Source organism: Talaromyces amestolkiae (assembly GCF_001896365.1).
Source record: "Talaromyces amestolkiae strain CIB chromosome Unknown scaffold6.1, whole genome shotgun sequence".
Lineage (NCBI taxonomy): Eukaryota > Fungi > Ascomycota > Eurotiomycetes > Eurotiales > Trichocomaceae > Talaromyces > Talaromyces amestolkiae.
In genome coordinates, this window is record NW_024468042.1 from 313,448 (window position 1) to 334,852 (window position 21,405).

Genomic DNA, 21,405 nt, shown 5'->3' on the forward strand with positions numbered 1-21,405 from the left:
ATGCCAAAAGCAATCTTCCTCCAGCCCATCGATGGCAAGCCTGGCAAGCCAGGCCAAGTATACTATCCCATCGTCCAGAAAACAGTACCCCCACCAACAATCAAAGGCAGCGAACTCATCATCAAACTCTCTGCCGCAGCCCTGAATCATCGTGATCTGTTTCTGCGTCAACACCTCTATCCAGGCCTATCCTTTGACGTGCCCATGCTAGCCGACGGCGTCGGCACAGTCATTGAACTCGGTCCAACCGTCAGCGACAAATCTTGGAAAGGCAAACGGGTGATTCTCAACCCCGGAACGGGCTGGAAAGATCACCCGGATGGACCTGAGGATCCTGCCGGATACAAAATCTTGGGCGGCACAAAGTTTGATCCTAGAGGGACACTACAAGAATACGTTACTGTGGATGAGTCTGAGGTCGAAGAGGCGCCGTCGTATATGTCTGATGCGGAAGCTGCTGCGCTCCCATTGACGGGATTGACGGCGTGGAGGGCACTTATCACAAAAGCCGGGGAGAGGAACTCGACAAAGGGATCTGCTGTGTTGGTTACTGGTATTGGTGGTGGTGTTGCGCTTATGGCTCTGCAGTTTGCGGTTCAGAGGGGGGCGGATGTTTATGTGACGAGCTCTAGTCAGGAGAAGATTGACAAGGCTATTGAGCTAGGCGCGAAGGGGGGTGTTAGTTATAAGGAGGCAGGTTGGGAGAAGAAGTTACTTGCTCAGCTGCCCTCTGGGAAACTGGCGTTTGATGCTATCATTGATGGAGCGGGTGGTGATATCATCGAAAAGGGGGTTAGACTACTCAAGGTAGACCATCCCTTTGACCGTACATCCGTACTTTAACTAACTTATTGATGCAGACCGGTGGCGTGATTTCTGTCTACGGAATGACCGTCTCCCCCAAAATGAACTTTGTAGCACAAGCTTTCCTGAAAAACATCGACGTACGAGGCTCGACGATGGGTTCGCGAAAGGAGTTTAAAGACATGGTCGACTTTGTCAAGTCAAATGAAATTCATCCTGTTGTCTCAAGGGTTCTGAAGACGAGTCTTGATGACATTGCTGGCATTGATACACTGTTTGATGACATGAATGCTGCGAAGCAGTTTGGAAAATTGGTTATACAGTTTGGAGAGGCAACGGGTGATAGCAAGCTATAACCCAGTTGAGAGATAATTTGGCAACAAGCATTTGATAGAGTACCTACTACCTTAGGTTTGGAATTACTGCCTATCTAGGTATCGAACCTCCGAACGCGATGTGATGATATCTGCGAACCCCTTTCTTCAACAGACCACAAAAAACCCACCTCGTATTCGGGCACCTCTCTTTAATACATTCATAATCCACAAATAATTTCCAAACTCCCATGATCTGATGATCCTCAAAATAGAAACTCAATAAAACCTCAGCTGTATACATAGTAGCATAAAATTCTTTAAAAAAGTTCAATTCGTCAAGAAAGTGGTCCAATCGACTCCACGTCAAAAATTGCCTAATTCGGATAAATGACCGACTTGGCCGAAGTATGACTTCACAAACGCTTCATAGTTCATATGGGCCCAAAATAATAAAACTTTTTTTGGAGAACGAGAGGCTGAAGTTTGGCTATTAGAGTAATGCCAAGTTGAAGACCTTATTGAGCCTCTATGAATCTTGTCACTACCAATGAAGGACTTGGATTAAGTTGGATATGGACGGAACCGTAAATAACCGATGGTCTTCAATTAGCCGAAGTTGGCAATCTCCATCAATCCGTGGACTACGATGGATATCATGATGTCGCTCGTTGTCCGTGAGATATTTTTATGCGATGAACCACTGGATTCGATATTTCGTTGCTTTCTTGGACTAATATTTGGATATCGTACATGTGACAACAGCAACTGTCAATAAAAGAAGATCTGATACATCGTGCTCTGATTGGATGCGCCATTGCTTTCTGTTATACCATACTTTAGCAATATTCGGTAAGAGCTGCCACCCGAATCGCTGCCCATTTTTTGGGATGTGTACGTACATTCGCCTCTGGGTCAACCGTTGTAGGATCAGGTGACATATTTCGCCGTTCCGAGCCCGAAAAACACCCGAACGAGCCAGCTGAGTGATTCCGAGGGTTAGGTACACCAAGGTACATCCTAAAATAAACTACAGTTACCTACCTAGGTATGTTCTATGATCAGCTCTGATCGAGTATGAGTAGTATACGCATACGTATGTCGAACGTGCATATCGACTCAGTTAAATATAGCACACTTACGGATCAGGTCCCATGATTTGCTCACGCTGTGCCAGATCATCAAGCGAGAGTTCACTCAAGGTCGCAATCGCAAGAAAAAAAAAAGTTAAGGGTTCAAGGTTGAAAGGTAGGGTAGTAGCAGGGTAGCATTGGGAACACGAGCATACATATCAAGCTCATAGTTTCATACAGAGAAAAGAAAAGAATTGTGTGAACTGTCAGCCGCTGATCATTTGTTTTTGTTTTCCGACAACAAGAATATGATACGTAATTTTCGTTTTTACTGTTTATTTTTCAAGTGGGTTTTTTTCTTCTGTGGTTGTGGTTGTGTGGGGATTGCTTTGCGCTAGCCTGAAAGGGAGCTCTCGGTTAAGGCTAAACCGGCTAATGGGTCTCGCGTGGTCAATGAGAAGCCAATAGGATGGCAGAACAGACATGCATGGTGGATCGAATGCTAAAAATAAGATCCATACATAGTACATAGTACATACCGCTGTTATCTACGGTAATCAATACAGCAAACGGCGTAATCATCGTAATTTAGTCGATACGGCAGCCACACCATTATCTTCCATGAAGATGATTGTCTGATCCACTGGATTTTGATCGTTACTAACCAGGTCAAACCGTTAGATCCTTGAGACAGGCAAAGAACCTATCCGAGCGCTTGAATGGTTATTTTCATTCTCAAATGCTTCACCGCCATCTCTGGCTTTGGTATCTAGTAATCCACGCACCAGGATCAGGGATTTCGAATTCGCAAGGGTTGGGCTGCTTCCAAGATCTCTGTATTAGGGTGTGATCGGAAGAGCTCCGACCGATCAGTTACTGCACTTGAGCGGATTACGTTCTCATTTTCAAGCAAGTCGTTACAGTATGAGCAATTGGTTTTCTCGGCGATGGATCTTTATACTCGGTATGTACCAGAAATCAGATACATTAACCATTCAACAGCATGAATTGCCACAATGTCGTTGTCAAGTTGCATGTTGTATGCATTGAGTCGTGAACCATTGTCATATCATATATGCCAACCTGCCAAGAGAGTTGACAAGACAGTATGATTCTTGCTATGATTGGACCTTCCGTAAACAACTTCCAAGAGATCCGAAAGATCAGTGGTCAATCATATCAGGCATGATTCGTACACTTTGCGATATAAGTGGCTGTGCAAAATGGCTTGGTAAAACGTCTGCATCTTCCCTTCCATCCGTATGGACACCGAACAATCAACTGTGGAGTTGCGTACTGGAGTATGTTCGGCCGTACCCTAAAGTTAATTAACCACATTAGTACGTGGTACCAAGTCGTTGAGTCTTGAAGTAGTTAGCGCACTCCTCGCTCAGTGCTTAGAAGAGCTTAGTCTATTCCCGAAGTTGCAAATGCTTTCCTGTTGATGGTGGCAGCTGGCAAGACTCCAAGAGTCAGGCCACCTGAGCGGCCAAGCTGAACAAACTCCGTTAGTTATGGAGCTGGAGGACCACATCGTAAACAAAGTTCGGAGAAACGAGATTGATGAGATCATTGATTCTGATTGGTTGCTAGTGCAAGTTCCGTGGTTCTTGGGTCGGATCATTCCACTTTGCTTTTTTCCTTTTTTACCCCTTCAGTCTTCAGAGAAAAAATTGTTTGGATGAATGCAACCTCTTGACTATGAAGCGAAGGGCGCATGGTAAGTGGTCAGATGTATCGACAGTCAGGTATCCTTTTAACTCCTTTTGGGGAGGAGAAGGCCACGACTACTCGTCGAAACTTCAGTCATTCGTGGATGGTGACTTGAGCCGTCGGGCCAAGTTCATGAACAGACGGGGCAGAATTGATCTTGTTATCTTAGCTACGTATGGTAGTCGACTAGCAGTACGTCGTGCGTAAGTAATGATTGAATTTATTCCAACAACTGCGTAGTTTGCCCGGATCTCGGTTCATGTATGAGGTCCGATCAAAGAGCCGGCTCTCTTGAGAAATGCCCTCGGTAGTATGCTTCCACTCAGCAGCTGCGTGATGAGCATATCTGGAAAGCTTTCATGCAGTGCCATCACGAAAATGTAGGAAAAATCGTAGCGCACCGGCCAATGATTGGCTGTTAAGTAGCTCAGAAAACCTACCAGATACACGGCGACCCAAAGCGGTTAGTGGCAGGGATGCTGAGCTATATATGGAACACTAGTACCGGCCTTCTAATCCTAGAATGGCTAGAACGATTTCTCGTACGCCAGTTTTTATACTATGTAATATGTATTGCACTAAACTAGGACAGTAATACGGCCTCACCCGCACACAAACAGTGTCATGCTTCCTGCTTGGCATCTCCGTTTCGACTCCGTGCCCTCCTCGCAATACGCCGAGTGTCTCGTAGATGACTGGTACGGTGGCAGCAGCCTCATCTTATTTTTCGGGCCCTTCTTCGCATCCTCATTCGGAAACATGTGGCGCTCGTTGAGGTTGACCCAAACTTCGGATCTTGCCCCTTGGGTTCAGGCTCTCTCCCAGCTTACCTTGAGGTTTGTGCGGACTTCTTCGTAGCTTTAATCATTTTCGGACGGATTAGCCTAAAAATGCTACGTTTCATCTGACTTCCGATGACTACTAGCAGAAAGCAGATGCCGGCCTTGACTTACATACTAATCGGGTACTATCCGTCGGTGAAATACAACAGCCTAACAGTTGGTCAAATGCTCATCCCAACCGTTCAGTCATTCAGTACAAGTACCTGATGACAGCCGAATATGAAGCATCTGATTCTACCGAGCTTGAAATAGCCTGCCAATAAACAAGCAGATCGAGCAATGGTAGCATGAGTTGGACTGACCACGGGAGATGTGACGACGATGATGTAGTTGGTCCGTGTGAGGATGGCTGTGCTGGAAGGTTTCCTTCTCAGTACTAGCTCCGTTACAGATTGAACCCCAGGCCCACCGTAACTAACGCCTTACAAGTAACTTATGTAATTCGGCGTAATTTTGCGTATATGATACGGGCGGATATCGTGCCGACTCTTACAGCAATTGCTTTGAGATTTGTGCTTTGAAAAAGAACAAAGTACTTTGATTGGGTCGATCCATGTAAATATATCCTGCACCAGGGTCCAACTCTCTTCTCTCTCGCCTGACATCTTCAGTCGTTGGACTCGCTTATAAGAAAACTCTGTTGGCCAACTCTGATAGGTACACTGTCCGTGGGGGATCGATCTATTTTATCGATTAGTCACGCAGCTTGAAGCAACAGCTGCGCCTGCACGTCCGTAACATTCCGTCTCCCAACACTTGCGTACGAAGTTATCACTTGCAGCTCTGCTCTAAATGTGTCGCCAGTAGACCGCTGCCACGCTAAAGTGCTGCCCGAAAGTTATGTCCATAATATCACCCATTCGTACATACAGTGTACACGAAATACGTCGTGCATACAGCGTTACAGTGTTCCTTGATCATCCCCGCTCCAATCACTACCCACTCCGTACCCCTGTTAGTCCACTTCCTGCTCCTAAATCTTAGCGTGCTGGTAACTCGTAAAACTTGTACGTAAGTTACGCCGTCCTTCGTACGACCTTTACGGTGGTATCATACAACCCGCCCCTTCTTATATGCCCTTGCCTTTCCCAGCCCGCTTCTTGCTCCGCCTGTTCTCTCTTCTCTCCTCTTACTCCCTCCGATCATATATCATAACATCCATATCCAAATGACGTGAAGAGTAACAAAGAAGAAAAATAATCTCTTGTCCTTTTTGCTGTTTACCCACACTCGCTACTACGCTCGCTACTTGCCAGAAGCATTTGTTACATTCGCTACTTGACGCTGTGTCCAAGGAAAGAAACTCTAACGGGATCATCGATTGATATACAACTCGCTCGATCCACATAATCATTAATACCGCAGATTGAGAAAAGAAAGAAAAAAAATATATTCTGTCACACAAAAGAAGAAAGAGAATACAGAAGAAAACAATTTGGAACGACAAAAAAGAACGACCACGATATTCATCGCGAGGACGCAATCACGGGAACGCCCAAGTCAAACCGCCAGCCCTACTCTGCGACCATCAAATATCCCCCGCTCCTGCCACCAACAGCGACAACCTCACTCACGCAACGCTTTCAATTGAACAGCTAAAAGAGGATTCCTCAAATATCAAGGGTTGGTCTCCTTTGCCTTCCTCACCTTGCATCCCCTCTCCCAGCCATTCTTCCTCTATTCTCCTTGCTTCTGAAACAGGACTTGCCCTATGATCCTTCTCCTACATAATCTCTCATGTCCTACAACCGTAGCTTCAATTTACTTGAAGCACCTGGTGCCAATTGCGTCTTGCGAAACAGTCGCTAACCATTCCATAGACTAGTTACTACAGTATCCGCCAGATGCAAACCGTGCCCTGCTGATATTGGTGAAAGAGGTGATATTTATTGCTGCAACAAGCACTACCACGATTACGTACCATCTGAAGCTTTGAATGCGTCCTTGACCTTCAAATCCTTCGCAGATTTTAGAGACTATCTTTGTCTCTGCCACTCGCTTTTGAATATCCGGACAGTCGCTTCGCGTGGCTCTCCATCTTCCAGTCGCTCCAAATCGTATTTTCTGTCGCTCGCTTCGTTTATTTTTAACAGTTAAGCCTCGTTGCACGTGCTGCAACACAGTCAAACTGGCTCCCTCAACTGTTCCCAGTTTTCAAGTGAGTTGAGCATGCAAACTATCATTAGAATATCTTCTGACGAAAACAGCTCAACACCGACTTCCAGACTCCGCTGATATTTGACGAGTCTGCCGACTATTCGGACTTGGAGGAATCTTGCTTTGCCGGCGCATACTCTGACGGCCTCCTGGCAAAGTCGGATCTCCAATTGTCGATGTCTAGCTTTCAGAAGTCACCGCACAATGGTCTAGAAGGTGAGTTTCGTCGCGATAGTCCCCCACGAAATTGTTCTGACGACCGCAGATTTCAATGATCAAGGACCTTCCATGCAAGAAAACTCTTTCGCTTCAAACTATGGCCAACTACCTTTCATGAACCCCATGTACGCAACCTCTCAAGAGGACTTGGGTAGCCCAGATACAGATAGTCTGCATTATGTCCCCGGGTACGCAGCTTCTGCATCTGTTGATGATGCCCAGTCTCCTGGCTTCGACACCCCTATCAATTCTTCTCCAGAGATTGTCTCCTTTGCTCCCCAGAGAGGTTCTGAAGGTACTCAGGTCACAGTCCGTGTGATCTCGCCATTCGACTTGCACTCAACTGCTCGCGCCATCTTCATCTCGTTCGGAACACGCCAATGCGAGTGCACCGTCACTATGATTGACAACCACAACGCACAATTCGGCTATCTCTTCTCTGCTCATGCGCCAAACTTCGCTTTCACCACGTCTCCCTCTTTTGATGTCCCTTTGCAACTAGTCATCGATGTCCCTGCTGTGGGAGACCCTCTTGTGCGTCAAGTTGGAACCTTTTCCTATGAGCAGTACTTGCAGGCTCCCATCGAAGACTCTAGAAAGAGAAGCCTTTCGGCTTTCCCTGAGAATGCCAGCTATCGTCCAGCAAAGCGCCACTCGGCTCATGAATTTGAGACTAAAGCCGTAGTCGACCACCACACACATGCACGTTCAGCCTCATACACGCCATTCGTGCAGACTCCTGTGACCACGAGCGTATTTCCTACTCAATACGAGATGGAAAACTCCCCTCGTCTCTCGTTGGGTGGTTTCTCTAATGTGTCGACCAGCCTTCAGCCCCCCGTCCAGGCATCTTCTCCTATGATCTCGACGTGGAGTCCCTCAGTTTCTGTTACTGACTTGTCTGTTGTCAATGCTCCATCCGCTGTTAATATGTCGGTCTCCCAATCGCAGAACCCCACCTTGATCCGTACGTCAACTTTGCAGCACGGACACAACCTTGGTGCATCCCAGCCTTTCAACCCGTATGCGATGTACCCCACCAAGGCGGTTCTAGAATTGAATGGAGATCTCGACTCAATGGCGCTTGGCTGGACTGCCCAAGAGACCGCCGCAAAGCGTCGTTTGGTTCAATTCACACGGTCCCAGAATGGCAGCACTATCCATGCTGACTTCAAGCCCATCACTCCTGAAGAGCGCACTCCAAACAGCATTTGCATTAGCTGCATCCATTGGGATGGCAAGGGCGAATGTTTCGTCACTAGTGTTGATACTATCTATCTTCTGGAGTCTCTGGTTGCCGTGCGCTTCACTGTCGAAGAAAAGAACCGCATTCGCCGCAACTTGGAGGGTTTCCGTCCTTTGACAGTCTCTAAGGCCAAGGCCGATAGTGAAGACTTCTTCAAGGTCATCATGGGATTCCCTGCACCCAAGCCTCGCAACATCGAAAAAGATGTTAAAGTTTTCCCCTGGAAGATTCTTTCTCTAGCACTCAAGAAGATCATTGGCAAATATGTAAGTCTTACACTCGTATTTTCTACATCCTCCCTCTAACGTGCCTCTCCAGTCTGCGAGCTATTCATCTACCGCCGGAGCACTTCCCGCCTCATTGAGTGCTAGTCATTCTATGAGCTCGGATCTTGGGACTGAGTCTCACAATGCTTCATCTCCACAGTCGGTTGCGGAATCCTCAGCTTCTAGCGCATATCCAGTCAACTTCAGCTCTACCACGTTCGCACCATCACTCATGCCGGTCACCTCCGGTCTCGACTCTGACTTTGCCGTCACTCTCTCAGGGCCGAACCCAGGTTACCCTGCTACCATGGGCGCCTCTTTTCAATTTGACCCGACATTTCAAACCGATCAGGCGCTCATGAACCAGCCATCCTGGGACTTTACCCCTTCGTCCCAGGCCGAGGATTTCAATTACATGAATATCCCATATTCTATGGCTTGAGGTAGCTGGCAACACATGGGGTTCCTACTGGATCTCTTCGAAGCTTTGATTTTGCAAGTCTTCGTCATTTATTTTTGTCTTTTCTGCTCTTGCACTGGCCTGCAACTATCCAACTTCACGTCCACCGTTTAAAGTCATTCCTTGGCACACCGACACGATAATGTGTTAATGTTTTTTCCGAGATTCTACGAATTTCCTTCAGTCATTCCTTGATACCATCCGAAGCGAAGCGTTTGCTCATCCTCTCCTTTATCATGTGATACCCGGAATATGGCTACTCCTATTCCACTGTTATTGTTGCTTTTTGTTAATGAATCATGCCACTCCTTTCATGACTTCATATAATGCATGCCCCGATGAAAGATTTGATGTTTTTGTTTTTGAGCGTGTTTTTGGTTTTTGGTTTTTGATTTTCAAAATTTCTGTTTAGACACATCGGGTGCATCAGCGATCATTCCTTATCAATTGTTTTTGTTACGCATAGCGTGGACGTGCTATCGAAGCCACTCCTTCTATACCTTGCATATTGGCCAGGCGTTTTGCTTTTTGCTCTCGGTCCCAACCGGGTACAGCTTCGGTTGTTCTCGTGTCAAGACTGAGTTGGGTTGCTTTTGTCTGCTTTTGCATATATTATTACTGCAGGGAGTTTTTGGGCAATGGAATGTAAAGGCATTCCCAGTGTTGGTGGCTATTGAATTTTGGTCAAATCTTGTAGTTAGTTGAGTGTCGAATCCGGCTATGTCTGGAATTTATATCAATTCAATCAATTTGGACACCATGCTCGTTCAACTCTCATATCCATCCTTCAACATCACGCCACAAACCAGGCGACGAAGATTGAAATAATCTCCTTAGCATCAATGTAAAGCAAGAACTAGTAAGCAGTTTCTAGAGTAAGGATAGACTGAAAATTTCTAACGTAATCTAATCTGGTTGGTCAATCGACACTTGGAGAATTTTGAAGTTATCATCCTTCCAAGCTGACATATCACCGCCCCTGAAGCTTGGCTTTATCCAGATCTGTACCAATCATAAGGGTCGGATTTGTATGAGTGGGCAACACAGATTGTAATATAACTATCCATCTGGGTTGAGGAATATATATAGGGGCACAAGTCAACCAAGAAAAAACACTGACTCTGGTATCTCAATATTTACATACATATTTATGATCTTTGCAACTTCACGTACCTTACTACATACAAACTCTCAGGTTCTTGAAAAAAATGGATGGCTCCGTGTCAATATTGAATATATTTCCATTCCTGGTAATTCACCTACGGGTATTTATACAAATTTCCGGGAGTTCGCGATTTGATCACGGTAAAATACCAGGCTGGCGATCATAAGTGGCCGAAACAGATATATCACAGCGGTCATAATACTGCTCGCTGAAGATTCGTAAGGCATGTTCTGCCAGGCCTTTCTTGAAGTCAAAATAGAAACGTAATTATCCTTTTTCCCGAATGAATACTCCGTCGCAACACCCGACAAGGTGGGTTGCATCGATGGTGTCGCTCATGTCTCGGCGGAATATCGTCTACATTCCACATGCAAAGTATAAAATGGGATCGCAATGACCAGCAAGAAGAAATACGACCACATCTAGGTCTTGATTCTAGAAGTTGGAGAGATCAGCCTTGAGAGATATAACTCAACAGAAGCTCGCAATAAGTCTGCTTCTCGATTCTTCATCAGTTCAAATGATTATTGATGCTTTTCCCTTGTTTCTTGGGCTGGCCACTTTGGCTAATGCCCAGTTTGATGGATCTCGATATGCATGGTACACATCTCCAGCTACCGATTTCAACTCTGCCTTGCCCATCGGCAATGGCAGACTTGGTGGCTTAATGTACTGTACTCCAACTGAGCGAATCTCCTTGAATGAAAACTCTATTTGGAGCGGGCCGTTCCTTAATCGCCTCAACCCGAATTCCCATGGTGTGATAAATGAAGTTCGATCTTTACTGCAATCCGGAAATATCACTGGTGCCGGGCAGGTAGCCCTGCCAAATATGGCAGGGCAACCAACCTCTCCCCMGCAATATAACCCTCTTGGGCAGTTGAACTTAGACTTTGGTCATTCAAGTCAAGGATCTCTGGAGCGTTGGCTCGATACATATCAGGGAAATGCTGGGTGCAGCTATCTCTACAACGGAGTCAACTACACGTAAGAATATCTGCTAGATATGTCTATAGATATTTAGAAACACTAGCTGATGAAAGACTAGACGCGAGCTTATTGGAAATTATCCCACTGGTGTACTGGCTATGCGTCTACAGTCCAGTCAAAGTGGCCAACTCAATGTTAAAATTTCCCTCGCGCGTCAGCAGTATGTTACTAGCAACACAGCCAGTTCGAGCAACGGCATCAATTCCGTAACGATGAAAGCGAACAGTGGTAATACAAATCCAATATCGTTCACTGCTGAGGCACAAATCGTCACAAGTGGAGGTAGGTCACACGTGGATATCTTCAGAAATGGAGCATGCTAAAATACCAAACTTCAGGAACCGTTTCTACCAATGGTTCAACAATTACGGTCTCGGGAGCAACCACTGTAGACATCTACTTTGACGCGGAAACTTCGTACAGGTATAGTAGTGAAAGTGCGTGGGAGGCGGAATTGACTAGAAAATTGGCGAGTGCATCTAGCCAGGGCTATCCAGCTTTGCGAACAGCTGCAATTGCAGATAACACAGCATTGACTGGACGCGTCTCGCTGAATCTCGGAAACTCCGCTGGCTCTACGTCGAGCCTACCAACCAATCAACGACTGTCAAACTACAAGAATAACCCTGGCAATGACGTTCAGTTGGTCACATTGTTGTATAATTTCGGGAGACATCTCTTAGTGGCTTCATCTCGAGATACTGGAGCACTTTCACTTCCAGCAAATCTGCAAGGGATCTGGAATGAAGATTTCAGTCCTTCGTGGGGAAGTAAATACACCATTAATATCAACCTTGAAATGAACTACTGGCATGCGGAGACGACAAATTTAGCAGAGACGACGAAGCCCTTCTGGGATCTGTTGGCGCTTGCTCAAGGTCGTGGACAGCTGGCAGCTTCGAACATGTACGGATGTGGTGGATTCGTCCTGCATCATAACACTGACTTATGGGGTGATCCAGCCCCTGTTGACTACGGGACACCATATACGATTTGGCCTATGGGTGGCGCATGGCTCTCCACGCATCTCATGGAACACTACAGGTTTACAGGTAACGAGACTTTCCTGCAGGAAACTGCTTGGCCAATCCTCCAGAGTGCAGCCGAGTTTTATTTCTGCTATACCTTCACGTGGAACGGATACTATACTACTGGGCCGTCCTTGTCTCCCGAGAATCCATTTATAGTGCCGTCAAATGAGTACCAATCAGGGAGCGCGGAAGGTATTGACATTTCACCAACTATGGACAATTCTCTACTTTACCAACTATTCACTGATGTGATCGAGGCGTGCAAGGTTTTGCAACTATCGTCGGGCGACTGCTCTAAAGCCCAGTCATATCTTGCAAAGATCAAACCTCCACAGATAGGTTCATATGGACAGATTCTTGAGTGGCGTCAAGAATATGTAGAACAGCAGCCTGGGATGCGTCACCTTTCACCGCTGTTTGGGCTTTATCCAGGGTCGCAGATGACACCTACTGTATCGCAGTCTCTGGCTAATGCGTCAGGTGTATTGCTCAACCATCGCATGCAGAACGGTAGTGGAGACACGGGCTGGTCGCGTGCTTGGGTAATTGCCTGCTACGCACGTCTATTCAATGGCAACTCAGCATGGAGTAGTGTACAAGCCTTCTTGCAGACGTATCCGTTAACGAATCTATTCAACAGTAACAACGGCCCTCCTATGCAAATAGATGGCAACTTTGGCTTTACGGCGGGKGTGACAGAACTCTTTCTTCAATCCCATGGGAATATCGTTCACATCCTACCAGCGTTGCCGTCCTCTGTGCCAACGGGTAGCGTTACAGGTCTTGTTGCTCGCGGCGGTTTTGTCGTTGACATACAATGGGCGAACGGCGCTTTGGTATCTGCCACAATCACTTCAAAATTGGGAAACACTCTTGCGTTGAGTGTAGGAAATGGACAGACATTCAGCGTGAATGGCGTGACATATTCAGCGCCTATTGGTACGTCAGTTGGCGGAACGTACAAGATTACCTTAGGTGCTGGTAGTACGACGACTACGATAGTCACAAGTAGCACGAAGACCACATCTACTACTAGCTTCCAGACTTCAACGTCTACTTCGACATCCTCCGGTCCCAGTGGGACTGGAGTTGCGCAGCACTGGGGACAGTGTGGTGGACAAGGGTGGACTGGGCCAACCTCATGCGTTGCACCCTACACATGTCAAGTAGAAAACCCTTATTACTCTCAGTGTCTGTAAGCAGTAATGAGACAAGGTACAAGGATAGTCTAACGAACAAACCTGATTTGTCTGGATCGAGATCTTCTCCGCGTAATTTTCAGGGAGTAAAAACTGCACACGGCAGCTCAAATGGTAAGACTTGAAGAAATTGGAAGAGTAATTTGGTCCAGAGCTTATGAATGAATTGAGCTGGTAAATACATAGAAGAGAAGAGATTTAGACTATACTCCGGTACAGACTTGAAACGAGATTAGAAAAGCAAAGGTCAGGCAGGACCTTTATTACTTTCCAGCATTGGGAGTGGAAATCCCAGGAGCTTCGAGAAGTTCAAGCAGATCCTACCTCGGTATCTTTTCAAAGGTATGCGTAGAGCTGATCGAAACCGACATTCCAAAATAAGACATGAAGTTTCCTTGAGCTTTGGATAGCATTGATTCAACTTGCGAAACAAAATCTCGACCTGTGCCACTGAAAATCAAGCGACGATAGGGTTGGCAGATAATTGGACACTGGATGAGAGGGAAGTAATCTGGGGAAGAGACGAAAATCCGGGGAGCCGGGACAATCTACAAATTACCCTATCTTCCGTCAGGCCCCATGGAACGAACCTTGAATTGTCAATGAGCTTGTCCATCTCTACCGTCCTAGGTATGGTGTAGATCTTACGGTTATATGCAAAGGCTCCGCAATCATGGTCTTGGTGCTCACCCGGGTATTTAAAGCGGAATATTTTTTAGAACAACGTTTCACGTATATCGCCAATAAGATGCTAACGAGGACTCGGGTTGGCATGAATAGCTGGCAAGTCGCCCATTCGGGCATTATTCCGGTGGATGTCGAGTTGGATTTAGCGTGTACTACGTAAATCTACTTGACACCATAGATCAGATATACTAACTATATCAGAAATTAGTACCGATCTTAGTGCACACAAATTCTACACTCTAATTCTAACCTCTTCAGATCCATATTCGCGCCCACTTTCATTCTTAGATTGGCAGTCGCATTTCATGATAAATTATATACTCTCAAGAACATGTTGATCAAGATCAATGGTAAGAGTCAATCTCTAGTAAATTAGTAAACGTGGATTAACAGACTCTACATGGACGTATCTCCAACGAATTCCTGTTATGGACTGCCGTAAATAAGCGTCTTGGAAATGGTGGAAGCGAGAATATAGATTACAAACACAAATCATTACCAAAAAAACCCTATTGAGTGGGTACTTCTTTTTGAGGCGTTTGGTACGTATTCGGTTTACCGTTTTGGTTCCCGACAAGTTATTGAAGAATCTGACAACAATCTGGCTTCCTATACTTTGCTGATATTTGCGCCTGTTCTTTGAGAACAATTCCTGTACGCTTCCATGGCATCGCCCTTTCGCCCCTATCACTGGCCACGCGGAATTCCGCCTGAGGTTCGGCCGCACCCCAACGGAGATATCACACCCGCCGAGGCCAATGAGGAGGCTAAAGGTTGGTTGTTGTTTGACAGTAGGACTCTTTGATCCTTTCTAACATCCAATTTTGATGACCAATTTCATCCGTACATTACCTAGGAAAGATGGGTTTCTCGTGAAGCAGCTAGTATTCCCGATCATGATGGTGATTATGAACTCCGCCAACGACGGACGCTGGTTGAGACGTGGGCAAAGGCAGACCAAGAACTAAGAGATGTATGTTAGGACACAAGTTTTTGGCGGATCAAGAGAAAGGTCACATGCCGTTTGCAACCCCATATATTGATCATGGCGCTGCTACTATCTAGTCCTACCATCAAAGGGCGCCTGTTCGAGACGCACTCGCATACCCAGAACCAGCTCTGCGCAACGTTCATAAATTCTACCCTCCATACGCCCGTTTCATGTGTCTCGCCCCCCTAGGCCCTTCATACCGTTCCAACCTCTCAAAATGGATTAAGCTTTACATTCTGTCCTGTCGTCTGGACGGTGAAATGGGCCATTGTCTCCTTGTTGATAGCCATATTGGAGTTGATCCTAATCCCGCTACATTCCCAGATCCTTCTACATTTCAGATCACAGACGTCTTACCATGGATGTTTCTCGAAACAGCTAATTTCAATACAATAACCATGACTTGCAGGGGCACTGTGCTATTTATGAACCAGCTTCGCACATGGTTCCTCGTCAATCAAGACGATTTAGATACAGGCCGTATTACGACTGTGGAGTTTAAGCTAAATGGCGAGATTGCTGACTCGCTTCGTCGGAGAGCTTATAATATGTTTCCCGTGTCCCTTGCGCTTTGTGTAGGTTATGATCCTCTATGGGAGGTCAGAGAGCGCAGAGTGGGTGGATACCTACCTGACCAGAATGCCGCGTAGGTTATAATATTTCTAGGGTGAGAAATAAGCTAATAGTTTTATCTGCAGACTGGACATGACCCTGCCTGTGATTGATATTCTGGAAGGGGCCAAATTACGGGGGGAATTCCTTCAACATTTCGACGGCGCACGAGATGTTTGGACAGAAGATATCGAGAGATATGCTCCCGGGTACTTGCAGATGGAGGCCGAAGGGAACGAGGCGGACTATGATCACGAACGTCTCATGGATCCGGACGAAGCTTAGCATTCGTGCAAGTGTAAAATTCCTCCCTCACATAGAAATGTATTATACTACGAGTAACCCTAGTCTCTGGGCCCTTATCTTATCGTCACATGACCTTATCGCACCGTGGGGGTTTACGACGGACGAGGGCAGATCCTTCGGGGTGAGTCAGGTCCTGTCCCTTAACATAACTAAGTTAACTTACAGCAGTGACTCACCTTCCGCTTATCGGACACCACCAATTAATTCTACATAACCACCACCTCATCGCATCGTCTCTTGTGCGCTCTCCCATCATACCGCTTAATTGACTTCCCTTTTTTTTTGAAGCAGAATACTTAATTGACTTTCTGCTTTTCTGATCTACCATCTTCTCGCGTTTCGTCCGCCTCTTCCTACTTCAATTGATCTTCGCCACGGCGCGGGGCAACCACAAATTTCATCCAAGATGGAAGCTATCAAAGCAACGTTTGCGAAGTGCAAGCAGGAGAAACGCTCTGCGCTAGTCACCTATGTCACAGCTGGATACCCGACTGTTGAAGAGACGATTGATATTTTACTGGGGTTGGAGAATGGAGGAGCTGGTAAGTCTTTTTCGGTTTGCCACAGTACCCGAAGAAGTTTTGAACTGGCTGACATGAATTCTCCTGGATGCTAGACGTAATCGAGCTCGGTCTACCCTTCACAGATCCGATCGCCGACGGTCCCACGATTCAAAGAGCCAACACTCAAGCCTTGCTCAATGGCGTCACAATCCCCATGGTTTTGGACATTGTCCGCAACGCCCGGCAAAGGGGTCTTCAGGTCCCCGTTCTATTCATGGGATACTACAACCCGTTGCTACAATATGGAGAAGAGCGAATGCTAAAAGACACAAAAGAGGCTGGTGCAAATGGTTTTATCATGGTGGATTTGCCCCCTGAGGAGGCTGTGCGATTCCGTAATCTGTGCACCTCGACTGGATTATCATATGTGCCTCTCATTTCGCCTGCCACATCCGATTCGCGCATGAAGCTTCTATGCAAGATTGCCGATTCGTTCATTTATGTTGTTTCGCGAATGGGTGTCACTGGCGCCACGGGTTCACTCAGCACTGGTCTGCCCGATCTCCTGAAACGAGTCCACCAATACTCGGGAAACATCCCCGCCGCATTGGGATTCGGGGTTAGCACTCGCGAACACTTCTTGGCTGTCCAGGAACTTGCGGAAGGTGTCGTTATTGGAAGTCAAATTATTACAGTCCTCGGACAAGCTGCCGAAGGTCAAAGGGCGCAAAAAGTCGAGGAGTATATTACCAGCGTCACCGGCCGCAAGTTGGAGCGAGATGCTCATGGTAAGATTGCCAATGTCAAAACAATCCTTGAAGTCGTCGAGAAGAAGCCTACAGAGGACGAGGATTTGTCTCAACCTACCGCCGTCATCACTGAAGGCGAACCTGGTGTTGGTGCTGGAGCGCCTGGTCCCGTCGACCAGCTTGAGAGTTTGAATGGAGGTGACCCATCTGCTTTGCCTGATCGCTTCGGAGAGTTCGGTGGACAGTACGTTCCAGAATCTCTTATGGACTGCTTGGCGGAACTATTGAAAGGATTCAACGAAGCCAGGAATGACCCCAAGTTCTGGGAGGAATTTCGCTCTTATTACCCCTACATGGGCCGCCCCAGCAATCTGCATCTCGCTGAACGCTTGACGGAGCATGTCGGTGGTGCGAACATTTACCTCAAGAGAGAAGACCTGAACCATACTGGAAGCCACAAAATCAACAACGCCCTTGGTCAGGTCCTCCTTGCCCGAAGACTAGGAAAGAAACGCATCATTGCCGAGACTGGTGCCGGTCAGCACGGTGTCGCAACCGCAACTGTCTGCGCCAAGTTCGGTATGGAATGTGTTATCTACATGGGTGCCGAGGATGTGCGTCGTCAAGCATTGAACGTTTTCCGTATCAGACTTTTGGGTGCATCAGTTGTCGCTGTCGATGCCGGTACGAGGACCCTTCGCGACGCTGTCAACGAAGCAATGCGCGCCTGGGTCGTCGATCTTGACACTACTCACTACATTATCGGATCCGCCATTGGACCTCATCCTTTCCCCACGATTGTGCGTACCTTCCAGTCTGTCATTGGTGACGAGACCAAGGAACAAATGAAGGAGCTTACTGGAAGATTACCCGACGCCGTTGTCGCTTGTGTCGGTGGTGGAAGTAACGCAGTCGGCATGTTCTACCCCTTTTCCAACGATCATAGCGTTCAACTGCTCGGTGTCGAAGCTGGTGGTGATGGAGTTGACACAGGCCGTCACGCCGCCACCCTGAGCGGCGGATCCATGGGTGTCCTACACGGTGTACGCACCTACGTCCTCCAAGATAAGCACGGTCAAATCCAAGACACCCACTCCGTCTCCGCAGGTCTGGATTACCCTGCCGTCGGACCTGAGTTGAGTAATTGGAAAGAAATGTCCCGCGCAAAATTCATTGCTGCCACCGACGCTGAGGCCTTCCAGGGGTTCAGGATGCTTACTCAGCTTGAGGGTATCATTCCTGCATTGGAGTCATCGCATGCCGTCTTTGGAGCTATGGCGCTTGCGAAGACGATGAAGAAGGGTGAGAATATTGTGTTGAATCTGAGTGGTAGAGGTGACAAGGACGTGCAGAGTGTGGCTGAAGAACTTCCTCGTCTTGGACCTCAGATTGGCTGGGATCTGAGATTTTAGTTGACAGACTCAAGATAAAAAGTCCTTTGATTCATGCTCAAGAAAGTATCTTGTGTTGATCTAAAAGTCTCGATGTTGTCGTTGAAGGACAAGGTTGGCGTTATGGGTTTCTCTTAGAAGTTATATATCGACTGTACAATTGATATTATATCAAAGTTCTTCATGCACTCAGTCTAGAATGTCCTCTCACTTGAGGTACGCCTATGATAATACGCCTATGGTAGGGACTTTATTAGGCCAATAACCCTAAGGGCTACCTTCCAAACAAAGACGTATCGCATTGATGAATCTCGCTGTGGAGGTATTAGAATAGAATACGTAGCATGCCAAAAATTTCTATAATGAGAAAACTGATATGAATTTAACACTTCATGTGGATTACTTGCTTGTTCGACGAACAATGACCAGCGGGGTCACATGACAAATGGAGCTCTTGGAGGTGTAGCTCCATCTCCACACTTATCCAGCCATCTACTCATCTTCGCAACCTACCTTCACGACTATCTGTCGGTCGCATCCACGCCGGACATACCACCCTACACCTTCAGACACCCTCCGACCATTCTTCATTATTCCTGCCGACTTCTTCCATTGACAAATCGCCGCCGTATCCTGTAGACCAGGGTACCCAGCGTCCAAACACCATACGTAATGGCTCCCGAGTTCACCGATCCCCGCATGACCTCCATCAAACCTCGCATTCGCTACAATACCATTGGAGGCGTGAACGGGCCTTTGGTCTTTTTGGATAATGTATGTTTTGACTTTGACGGATAGGAGGAGATTGGTGTCTTATCGTTGAGCAGGTCAAATTTCCGCGATATAATGAGATTGTTTCTTTGACGCTGCCTGATGGAACGGAGAGGTCTGGTCAGGTTCTTGAGGCGAGGGGTGCGTTTATATTCGCTGCAAGCTTTGATGTGCGATTTACTGACGTTTTATAGGAAACCGAGCTATTGTTCAGGTGCGAACCACCTCATCTCTGACCTTGTTGGTTCGACTAACTGTAGATGATTAGGTTTTCGAAGGCACCTCCGGTATCGATGTGAAGAGGGTATGTCTTCTATAACACACCCATGTAACAAAGAAGGCTGACGGTCATAGACAAAAGTCGAATTCACAGGACACAGCTTGAAGCTCGGCGTCTCCGAAGACATGCTGGGACGAGTCTTTGACGGCTCTGGTCGAGCAATCGACAAAGGCCCCAAAGTGTTGGCCGAAGACTACCTCGACATCAACGGCAGTCCCATCAACCCTTATTCTCGAGTCTATCCCGAAGAAATGATTTCTACCGGTATCTCTGCCATCGACACCATGAATTCTATTGCTCGAGGACAAAAGATCCCCATCTTCTCGGCTTCTGGTCTTCCGCATAACGAGATTGCTGCGCAGATTTGTCGTCAGGCTGGTTTGGTGAGACCCACCAAGGATGTGCACGATGGACATGAGGATAACTTTTCGATTGTGTTTGCGGCTATGGGTGTGAATATGGAGACTGCTCGATTCTTTACACGCGACTTCGAGGAGAACGGTAGTATGGAGCGTGTCACGCTATTCCTTAACTTGGCCAACGACCCTACGTATGTCCATATATTTCGAGATCTACGAGTATTCTGCTAACTGATACAGGATCGAACGTATTATTACACCCCGTCTTGCCTTGACAACAGCCGAATACTACGCCTACCAGCTCGAGAAGCACGTGTTGGTCATCTTGACTGATCTTTCAGCCTACTGTGACGCTCTCCGTGAGGTCTCTGCTGCCCGAGAAGAAGTGCCCGGTCGACGTGGTTATCCCGGTTACATGTACACTGACTTGTCGACCATCTACGAGCGTGCCGGTCGTGTGGAGGGCCGTAACGGATCCATTACTCAAATTCCTATCTTGACCATGCCCAACGACGATATCACTCACCCCATTCCTGATTTGACGGGTTATATTACCGAGGGCCAGATCTTTATTGATCGTCAACTCGACAACAGAGGTATCTACCCTCCTATCAACGTCTTGCCGTCTCTCTCGCGTTTGATGAAGTCTGCTATTGGCGAGGGCCGTACCCGCAAGGATCACGGTGATGTCTCCAACCAACTGTACGCCAAATACGCCATTGGACGAGATGCCGGTATGTCCCCTTCTCTTCTTCCTTCAACAACTAAATCAGTGCTAACGTATTCAACTTGACAGCCGCCATGAAAGCCGTCGTCGGTGAAGAAGCCCTCTCAGCCGAAGACAAACTCTCCCTCGAGTTCCTCGAAAAATTCGAACGCTCCTTCATCTCCCAATCGCCCTATGAATCCCGCTCAATCCAGGAATCGCTCGACATCGCCTGGAATCTGTTGCGTATCTATCCCAAGGATTTACTGAACCGTATCCCTAAGAAGGTTATTGATGAGTTTTATGCTCGTTCCGGAAAGGCGGGTCGTGCTGCGAAGTCTGCTGGTGCTGGTGGAAACAAAGACACAAGAGATAACTCGGAGCCGCAGCAGCAGCAGAGTGAGAGTTTGATCTAGTCTTTTTCGTTCTTGTCGACTGAGTAGTGCATTGTAGCTTTTTCGTTTCTTTTTCTTCGTTACGCTTTGTTTCTCAAGTTTTTAGGCTCGTTGTATGGTATGCATCATATCATGTATATTGGTGAATTATAGAAATATGAGCTGGCAGTACATAA

General features: G+C 47.0%; 5 protein-coding genes across 5 annotated transcripts; all 5 read left to right on the forward strand.

The window, feature by feature from the left end:
* On the forward strand, positions 1–9,076 carry BHQ10_003708 (uncharacterized protein; the record flags this gene model as incomplete). Its single annotated transcript, XM_040875994.1, has 6 exons — positions 1–807; positions 861–1,143; positions 6,840–6,904; positions 6,954–7,119; positions 7,169–8,634; positions 8,687–9,076. 6 exons carry the CDS (start codon positions 1–3, stop codon positions 9,074–9,076), a joined length of 3,177 nt encoding a protein of 1,058 aa, XP_040732212.1.
* A 1,703-nt stretch (positions 9,077–10,779) lies between these two features.
* On the forward strand, positions 10,780–13,450 carry BHQ10_003709 (uncharacterized protein; the record flags this gene model as incomplete). Its single annotated transcript, XM_040875995.1, has 4 exons — positions 10,780–11,246; positions 11,308–11,531; positions 11,588–13,219; positions 13,359–13,450. The coding sequence occupies 4 exons, from the start codon at positions 10,780–10,782 to the stop codon at positions 13,448–13,450; spliced, it is 2,415 nt and encodes an 804-aa protein (XP_040732213.1).
* Positions 13,451–14,830: 1,380 nt separating this feature from the next.
* On the forward strand, positions 14,831–16,054 carry BHQ10_003710 (uncharacterized protein; the record flags this gene model as incomplete). The annotated part of the gene is made up of 4 exons (XM_040875997.1): positions 14,831–14,939; positions 15,048–15,139; positions 15,232–15,803; positions 15,856–16,054. 4 exons carry the CDS (start codon positions 14,831–14,833, stop codon positions 16,052–16,054), a joined length of 972 nt encoding a protein of 323 aa, XP_040732214.1.
* Positions 16,055–16,481: 427 nt separating this feature from the next.
* On the forward strand, positions 16,482–18,739 carry BHQ10_003711 (uncharacterized protein; the record flags this gene model as incomplete). Its single annotated transcript, XM_040875998.1, has 2 exons — positions 16,482–16,617; positions 16,692–18,739. The coding sequence occupies 2 exons, from the start codon at positions 16,482–16,484 to the stop codon at positions 18,737–18,739; spliced, it is 2,184 nt and encodes a 727-aa protein (XP_040732215.1).
* Positions 18,740–19,390: 651 nt separating this feature from the next.
* BHQ10_003712 (uncharacterized protein) lies at positions 19,391–21,250 on the forward strand (the record flags this gene model as incomplete). Its single annotated transcript, XM_040875999.1, has 7 exons — positions 19,391–19,492; positions 19,546–19,630; positions 19,684–19,703; positions 19,758–19,793; positions 19,844–20,319; positions 20,369–20,862; positions 20,925–21,250. The coding sequence occupies 7 exons, from the start codon at positions 19,391–19,393 to the stop codon at positions 21,248–21,250; spliced, it is 1,539 nt and encodes a 512-aa protein (XP_040732216.1).
* Between the last annotated feature and the right edge of the window lie 155 nt (positions 21,251–21,405).